The sequence below is a fragment of the Montipora foliosa genome, chromosome 11, assembly GCF_036669935.1.
Source record: "Montipora foliosa isolate CH-2021 chromosome 11, ASM3666993v2, whole genome shotgun sequence".
Taxonomy (NCBI): Eukaryota; Metazoa; Cnidaria; class Anthozoa; order Scleractinia; family Acroporidae; genus Montipora; species Montipora foliosa.
Genome location: NC_090879.1, coordinates 41986046 through 41995589, shown reverse-complemented (window position 1 = coordinate 41995589; position 9544 = coordinate 41986046). Strand labels below are relative to the sequence as shown.

At 37.6% G+C, this 9544-nt stretch overlaps 1 protein-coding gene across 1 annotated transcript in view; it reads right to left on the bottom strand.

The window, feature by feature from the left end:
- Window positions 1–6801: 6801 nt before the first annotated feature.
- The window catches only part of LOC137977138 (uncharacterized), an 18054-nt gene continuing 15311 nt past the window's right edge, over window positions 6802–9544 (bottom strand). Inside the window, exon 3 of the mRNA XM_068824413.1 lies at window positions 6802–7646. Coding sequence (XP_068680514.1) covers window positions 6802–7646 — 845 coding nt within the window. The remainder of the gene's footprint in view (window positions 7647–9544) is intronic.

The window sequence follows — 9544 nt, the reverse complement described above, 5'->3', positions numbered from 1 at the left end:
CACAATCGCCCAACTCATGAGGGTTGACCATTATTCATCAGCGTCACAAATTCTTGCCGGGGCTCATTTTGTTGAAACTCAAGCACGCTTCCAACAGGCCTGTTTTATTATCGTGACTTATGCGCTGTCTCTACCACAAAAATCCTCCCTTATCATATTTCAACACACGTATGCAAATCTTTATGCTCGAAAATTACACAACATGACAAATTTTCACAAAGTGGAAATCTTACAAAAATCTTTTCCAGCGAAAGATTTATTGAAACAAAGAACATGTTTGCTATTAGAGGCAAAAGACCCTTCCTATTTCTTCAATTCACGTGCAGTGCGTGCAATTAAATAAAATTCTGACAGTTTGCATCAAACCTTTTCCCAAGAACCTTGACCGTAAATAACAAAGCACAAAAGCGACAACAATCGTTCATTCAAATAATTTTTCACTGTCACATTTCCAATTTTTTTTTTTTACCTTTGCAGAGTTGATTACAAAATAAATGTTACTTGCCAGACAACTTAGATGCGACTTCAGTAAACACTGTGATGCATGCAAGGCATTCGATTTCTTTGATGTTTGTTAAATCCATAAAAGAATTGCCATTTGATGTCAGTGTTGTATATAATACCAAGTTAGTAAAATATTAGAAACAAAGCTCGCTTGATATCCAACGGCGAAAAATGAAATTGTTGTCGAAGACTCGTCGCTTTAAAAGATTCCAGATATTTATTTTTCAGCGCCTGTCCTTGCTTCATCCACTAATTGACGTTCCATTCTTGAGCTCTCATGAGGGTAAATTTTGTTTAAAAGATCCACTAAAACGTCATTCGCGTTATAACGACTTTCGACGCAATTGAAGGTTAACGAGAAGTAGTGAAATTCCAACTGTTACCGGAAGACTGTGCAGAGTTGAGTGCAAATAAATACATTCAGTCAAATAGCCAGACAACAGAGATAACAGATCCACTTAAGGTGTTCGATTCCTCTTTGTCTTTGTTGAGCCCATAAGTTACCCGAGAAATTTCCGGCTTTTGGTTTCAGTGTTGTACATATCACCACCTTGGCGAAATATTGAGAAATACATGCTCACTTTGATTTCGGCTCGACGGGCGAAAGATTGCTGTCGAAGTCCATTACTCGTCGCTTTTAAGATTCCAGATCTTTATTTTTCCACCGCCTGTCTTGACGTTCCATTCTTGAGCTCCATGAGGGTATATTTTGTTTAAAGATGCACTAAAAACGCCATGCGCGTTACAATGACTTCCGACGCCATTGCAGGTGCACCAGAGAAATCTACGCATTACCCCAGCCCCCTCAAACGTAACAAAATACGCACAGAAAGACCTCCATTCACAAAGACACCACTTAGCAGGGAAGTGACAGGCAAGACTTTTACGACACGGAAAAGAAAAAAAAATGACGAAATGCAACGCAGATTCCGACTGGGTTTAGCAACCCAGTAAAAATAAAACCAAAAAATGAAACGCAGATTCCGACTGGGTTTGTCAACCCAGTAATAAATGAGGCTTTAACAGATTTGGCCAATGCAGGTGTACGTTATATTCCGAGATCTAGGAGCAAAGTCTTTATGTGCTCGTTTTTTTACAACAAAACCGTTGATTTTATGAACCTTGAACGGCCTACTACAAAGAACGCGAAGATAACTATCACGACATGAATAGCCCTTTTAGTACGGTCACGTTCCATTAACCGTATTTTTACTGATAGGTCAGTAAAATCTCATTTAAAGAGAACAACAGATACTTGTTTATGTGCACAATACACTCGAAGAATAAAGTCTACAAATACCTACTTTACCTTCAATACTTACCCCTGCATAACATTTCAAATTCCGTTTGCAGTGAATCTCCTCATGATTACATGTGGTACATACGAACCAGGCATGCAATTACTAGCTTTACAATCACTGGTTCCTCGTTAATCCAATTTATACTAAGACTTGTTTGTATTACTACTTAACACGAAAAGGGATAACTTGGGAATTTTTAACATATATTCGCTTTAATCTAACTCAAAATCATTCAGATATTCAAAACGTCCTATGCATGATCCATTTCCTTCGCTTTTTGTGTTTGTCAGCATTATGAATTTGCAATATTTCAGGTTTACTTGTTCACAAGGTGGTTTTTGTATCTAGATGTTTAGATTTCCAATTACGAACTCTGTTTTGATTGGTCACTCTAACTCACTGTGTAAATATTTCACCCTGAATTCAAAATAAATACGTTTCGTTTTTGAGAAAACAAAACAACAACAGTTCTTTTACAAATCGTACCGGGTATTCCTGATTTCTGTATTAAATTTAACTTTTTGCATTTACCTGTTCATCCACGCCAAGGGGGGAATAGAAAAAAGGTCTGGAACCGAGAAGGCGATGTTCTCACAACTTACAAAGCGTTCATCTTGGTCAGCGGCGTATTCTTGAGCGGGCGCTCTTTGTGATTCAGGTGTTTTCGAATGTTAAAAAGATAGCGATCTCTGTAAAAACTATGTGCCTGTTGGCTTTATTGTTGGTGTTATTATCACAAAGTGAAGTTGAGAAAACGTTCATAGCTGACTCGTTCCCTAATGGCTCTGAAGCTTCCCGTCGAGGCACAACTCACAACTCGCACAAATAATAATTTACGAGTACGAGTTGAATGCGTAGTTTCCGCGTAGCTAGTTTGCTCGACATAAATCCGTTTTATTTCACGGGAACCCAAATATTTCAAATTGTTTCCGATGCATCGTCGGATATTCCGAGTTTTAGGATTCAGACGGGTAATCAGTGTAATTATTCACCTAAGGACCTCTTCCTGTAGTTCGATGGCTCCAAAACATCACGACAACCACGTTTTAATTTCATTCAACACAATATATACTGGGAACGTGTGTTTTTCTCGCCGAAACACGAAAAAACTGCTTTTGCAAACTTTCCTGTATATCAGCGGGATGTTTTGGTTTGGGCAGATCTGAAGAAAGAATGTTTTAAAAAAATGTTATTTTCATTCCGACCCACCAAATCTGCTACTTTTCCATTCTTGAATTTGTCCTAGTCAAGTCAATTTTTTTATACTCAGACAGAAATAATAATTAATACAAATTTGTGTTTAAAATATAAAACCAAGGGATCGCGAAGAAAAGAAAATTTTACAATTGTAGGTTCGTTCATTGAACTAACCGAGTAGGTGGACCCAAACCAAGAATAAATGAGTCAAGGAAAAGAGATGCAAAATAATTGTTTTAGATAAAAGTATTACTTTATTAATTAAATAACAGTTAAAGATTACATAATCGTAAAACATTAGGAATCAATAACGGTATTATAACCACCAATCACAGAATTTTTGATATATTAACGAAAATGGAAAACAGCTTGATTTCTTAACCTCAATGGATAAAGAATTCCAAAGTTTTGGACCAGTGTAACTGAGAGAAACGAATACCGTTTGACACTCATTTCAGTTACATTCGAGTATATTCTTGTTTCATTCAGTTCGCGGTACGACTTGTTTCAAAGCTGACGCTTGACATCTTTTAGTGTGGGTCTACCGCGAAAAGCCTATGCCTTTCTTTGTATGTGTTTTGAGCGCCCTAAGAATAAATCGATTAAGCCAACACAACGTCGATCTTCACTAAATAAATCCGAAACAACGCATCAAAGTGCTCTTCATGATCTTAGATTACGTGGTTTGCTTTAAATAACTAATCAGTGTAAACAGCGCCACGTGGCTTCTATTGTGCATTACCCAATCAAAACACCGCCACGTGCTTCCTATTGTGCATTGCCCAATCAAACACCGCCACGTTTTTCTATTGTGCATTTTGCTTCACAGGAAAAAAATAAAACTGAAATCAAACGTATTTTATAACTCGTGTCCCTACGGGCCCGAGTAAAAAGGATGGAAACTGGAGGGTGGCAAAATATTATCCAAGAACGGAAACGAAATTGTTTAAAAATGTCAACTACACCAAGTTCTTTGCCAAACCCATTCGAATATTGCGCACAAAGGAAGAGACAGATGGAGAAGTATATCAAGCGAAACTACGAGTCAGTATCCCTAGAGGTAATACAACTCTTTGTGCCGGTCACTCTGCTCGATACACGAAGAACAAAAGTCGATCACCAGCAGGCAAACAGCCTGTGCTAGCCCCTATTCAAGCAAGAGAATACCTAACACATTTGCAAATTAATGGACCTAATGGACCTTAGAAACTTACCATGTACATGTTATGTCATCGCAAACACAATTGGATTATCCACAATGATTGATCATTTCAAAAAATATTCAGAAGAAGAAGAAGAAGAACTAAAAACGTGCTTGTTATTCACTTATCAAGTCAACAAAGGAGATAAGGACGCCTCAACTGGAAAAAGCAAGAAACACACACAGAAAATACAACAACAAAATGACAACAAGCAAACCCAATACTATTTCATTCCAAGTCAAGAACGTTGTCAAAATAAAAATTAATCAGAAGTGGACAAAAGTCCATTACAACCAAACACACTTCTTGGTAAAGTAATTGAAAAACAACATGGATTTATGAAAGTTGTAACCAAATTTGGAATTATTAACGCTTTGATTGCATGCGCACCAAACAGGCTACAAATTACTGAAGACATGAATGTGTTATTGGACACAACTAAAACAATAAGTTTCCCTGCCGCATGCAAAAAGGCACTTGACCAGTGACACATGTACAAGAGGTGCAAAAAAACAAGAAAATGACTTCTCATTGTTCAACTACCGGCAACTACATGCAAGTAATGGCTGTTTAATAAAGGTTAAAAACTTGTGGACTACCAGAAAAAAAACATTGAATTTGAGTTTTCAAGTACTTATAACCACAAAAGGGTTTTATACTGAATTACATTTGTACAAGTAACTGTACATCATTCAATAATGTACCTTCTAAAAGTCAATTGCCTTTTTCCTTCCAAAAACCAGAAAAATAAAAATAAAACAAAGTCACATTAAGGTAATTCTTATTAAACAAGGTTTGTTTTTTCTGCTGCTCTAAGATAAAAAAAAGCAGAATTAGTTATCATGCACAGTATGCCTAACCCCAACCTTAATGCTAACCATTTAAAACCAGTGCTTAGACTTAATAACAACCAAAGGCGTTTTTACAGAGTAACTCAATCATGAAAAACGTACGCTAACTACGTCTCCTTACTGATTTACTTACCAATATACACGTCCTTGCTAACAATTGATGGACTTTTTGTTGATATTTCCTACTTTCAATTTCAACCTAGTTTAACATTAAATTTACCTGGGTTGAAATCATTTCAACCTGAATTTCAAATTTACCTGTAACATATACATTATATATTAACCCAAGTTATCCTCGCATTTTGATTGGTTCTTGCCTATGATCTATTAGAGGACAGACGCACGATGACGTCACCCATCAGCTTTCATGCGAGTAAAGTTTAATTCTTTATTATATAAAACAAATAGATTCCATGTTGCCGTGCGTCTGTTAAGTAATAGATCACAGAATACGTCAAAATGTGACAAGAACATCAGTGACACACTCGGCTATCGCCTCGTGTGCCACTTTTTGTTCTCACCACATTTTGACGTCACCTGTGATCTATTACTGAACAGACCCACGGCAACATGGAATGTATTTGTTAAATATATATCACGCAATTAGTGGACCAATGCAAATCCTGCATTTTAATTGGCTACGCTGCTAGAGGATTACTACCAGTAACAGTCCTTGAGTAGCGAAAACCGTGACGCTTTCTTCCATTTTATTCCCAAAGAAATATTTCTTCAACTTGCATTTGCTAACTTTATTATTGCCTTTTCTGTGCGACTAGTCGGGTGATACTAAAACAATTTGACCCTTCGCCCTCAAGGGCCACGGGTCAATAGCCCATTCGGCTTCGTCTCATGTGCTATTGACTCGTAGATCTTCCGGACTACGAGTCTAATTGTAATTATTAAAAACTGGATCATTGGATAATGCAGTTCGAGAGTTTTGATTGGCTAAGCCATCATGGGTTATGAGCCATTATACCATGATCTACAAACACGGCAAGCATATGCGTGATTTTTTGGGCCTTTTTTATTTTTATTGTAGTCTAGTTTTCTATATTTTGGGGGCGTTGTTAATAAAACAATTATTCCACTCGCGCTTGTTGGATATGAGACTGGTTATAGCCAACTCGGCACTAGCTTCGCGCCTCGTTGGCTATCTATCATCTCATCTCCAACGCCGCGCTCATGGAATAATGTTAAATATACAGTCATGGATGAATAGCCCATTTCCGAGTTGATGCTTGCCTCAGTTAAGTGAGTCCTGGTGCACAACCATTCAAATGAAAATGAGTTGCTTAATCTTACGCAAATCAAAATCATTTCCCTTTCAATAGTTGAGCACCAAGACTCACCTCGAAACCGAGACAAACGGCAACTCGGAAATGCCTATTTAGATTTTTACTAAAATTCTTCATTGTTCTAAGGTAAAATAAACATTTTCTGAACAAAAACAAACCTCTAAAGCATGTTTAGTTTCGGTGTGAACGGGACAATGGCTTCTACAGAACTTTTTTACATTGCCTGTTTGTGTAGAGACGGTCTATCCGCATTATGGCGGCGTTACTCAATGAGTCTCCCAAGACAATTCCGGGGGGAATCTTTAATTTGAATTCGGGGGTTCTCAGCACTATGCGGTTAAGAATTCGGTTTCTATTGAATAGTTCCGTACCCGTATTAAAGGGCTCCACGCCTAACTTTTGCGCCACAACAGCCATATAGGCATCCTCTACAGGAAAAGGTTTGACCGTTTTAGTTGCATTCACCAATTCTAAAAAGAAGTTCCAAGAGAAAAACGTAAAACGGCCCCAAGCAATAAGGAGGATAAGTCTCTTGGTTGAAGTGTTTCCTACTAACATACCATGGACTTTTGAATTGACGCTGAACTGCTGCATTTCTTTCAACATACCCAGCGTAGAATCTCGAAGGAAAGCTGGCGGAAAAGGTATTCGACCATTCTTCAAGTTCTGGTATCTTAACATAGACATCGTGGTCTGCTTTTACTACAAAATGTGGCTTCATGTCCAGTGTCGTTACCCACTCAAAGGCAAGGATTATTTTATTTACCATACTGCGGTAAGTCTCTATTAAATTCACACGCAGAATGTCTTTATGGACTATTGATTCTCTTTTGACGCTGTCGTCAATGGAAGAGTATCCGTCGAATCCTAGCATGAAAAAGTATGAAATACTCACAGTGACATCCGAATCAGACAGAAGATCAGAAGTATTCGTGTGATTAGCCGGAAATTTCCGATGTGATTGTTTTGCCCACGTTTTTCTTAAAACATCTCTCCTTTCAAAATGTGACGGAATCGTGTTAATAATGATTAAGAGAGTCGTGTTTTGCACCATTTCTGGCACAAGAGTGATCTCAGAATCAACTTTTTGGCGTTCGTCAGTTGCTTGTTGTTGTTGTAATTCGCGGTGAGCATCTGGATCTATCAGACTTGAAGGCAGCACCGAATTACTTCCTCGCTCAGATGCAAGTTGAGGAACAAGCAAGTGGGTGACAGCCACCAAGCTTACAATTACAATGAGTACTTTGATAGTAAAGCGTTTCCTGAAGACCATTTTTGCTTTCATTTTCCCAATACCTGTAAAAAATTAAACAGCAGCCTTATTGATATGAACTTAGCAACCCTAACTTGAATTTAGCTTAAAGACACCATTCCGTCTGCTTGTAGAAGGTAAGCCAAGAGAATCGTGACTGTTTTGATATTTTTTTTCAATTTCAGCGCCTAGCGAAGGCCTGAAAATTCTTAGTTTTCACTTAAGGGGTTTCCATTCTTTGATTGCACTCACGTGACCTAAGACGGCCATGTTGGTGCCAAAACAGTAGAGAAATGTAACTTAAAGGGGCTAGGTCACGCTATTTTAGGTAATTTTGTTTAATTTTGTTAATTATGAGCTCTCTAAACGTCAAATGGCAGAGCAAGAGTCTTTCATTTGCAAAATCACCGCAACATAACAACTGAGAATGATTTTCAAGTTTTGTAAATGACATTTTGATATAGACTGATATAAATTTGAAAAAAGGCGGGCCGACGTTTTTCAAATTTACCCAAATTCAATCCATTTCAATCCTCTCCAGTTTTGTCCATCCATGTCCCTTCTTGGCTTCCCGGTGTTTTTTAGAGTTCTTCTATAGTTTTGAACAGTTATTTTGATATTTTAGTTAATTCTATGACCATTCGATCAGTGCTGAAAATGCCTAAAATAGCGTGACCTAGCCCTTTTAAGTTTGAGTCAAATTCCCAAAAGACTTTTTCGCAATTGTTCTTTCCACAAACATGGCCGCTATGACGTCACGTGCAGTCAAAGAACCCTTTCAACAAACTGTACCCTTTAGAAGCCGGGACTGAATCTACACAAACGTTTCATAAAAACGGCTATGTCATGGAACATTATGAAAAACCAAGAACTGCTTAACAAGGTGCACTCCTTGATGTAACGTAATAGGTTACCACGGCAACGAAAGGACAATCTAAAAGCACCCTGTATTTTGCCTTAAAAACGAATTCAGTGACCCGTCAATTTTTACTGCTGGAAAATGATTAAACAAGAAATATAAGTGAAAGAAACCGACGTTTCGGTGCATCTTGCGCCATTATCAAGGTTATAAAGATAAAATGCGGTTTGTAAAAAGGCTACGTTAAAAACGAATTTGCATAAAAGAGTGCCAAGCTAATTACATGAATACTTTAGCACGAAGAGAATCCGACTGTACATTCAATGCTGGTTTAAGATATTGAATACACAGCATTTCATTAACAAGGCAGTCAAATTTGTTCGTGCATTTCTTGATTAATACATTGAAGCGTGCTAAGAAATTGTTCGCAACAGCAGTGTTATGTTAATGAAATGCTGTGTATTCAATATCTTAAACCAGCATTGAATGTACAGTCGGATTCTCTTCGTGCTAAAGTATTCATGTAATTAGCTTGGCACTCTTTTATGCAAATTCGTTTTTAACGTAGCCTTTTTACAAACCGCATTTTATCTTTATAACCTTGATACTGGCGCAAAGATGCACCGAAACGTCGGTTTCTTTCACTTATATTTCTTGTTTCATGTATTTCTAAATCGTTTCTTGTAAGGAAAATGATTAGAAGGCTATAGGCAAATGATTAGCAGCTAAAACAAAACTCTCCGCAAAGTAAAAAATAATCTCTGTTGCAGATTCTTAGCCACCTATACAACTGGAAAATTTCCGTTACATGAAACAGACATTCCCTCGAAATTGTTGAAACTGGCATACTTATTTTATTTCGGGATTATTACCAATATGGCAGAGATCAAGACATATGAAAATGAAGGATATCACACATGGTGTTCATAGATGGCGGCCGCGCAGAATGGCCTGGCATATACACGTGTATTTTATAGCGGTCGGCTCTGTGACTAGAATTTCTTACACTACGTTGCTGAAATCGTCGATACTTTCGGTAGATAAAAAATACAGTTAGGTGTAACAACTGTTTTTCGATCTAAG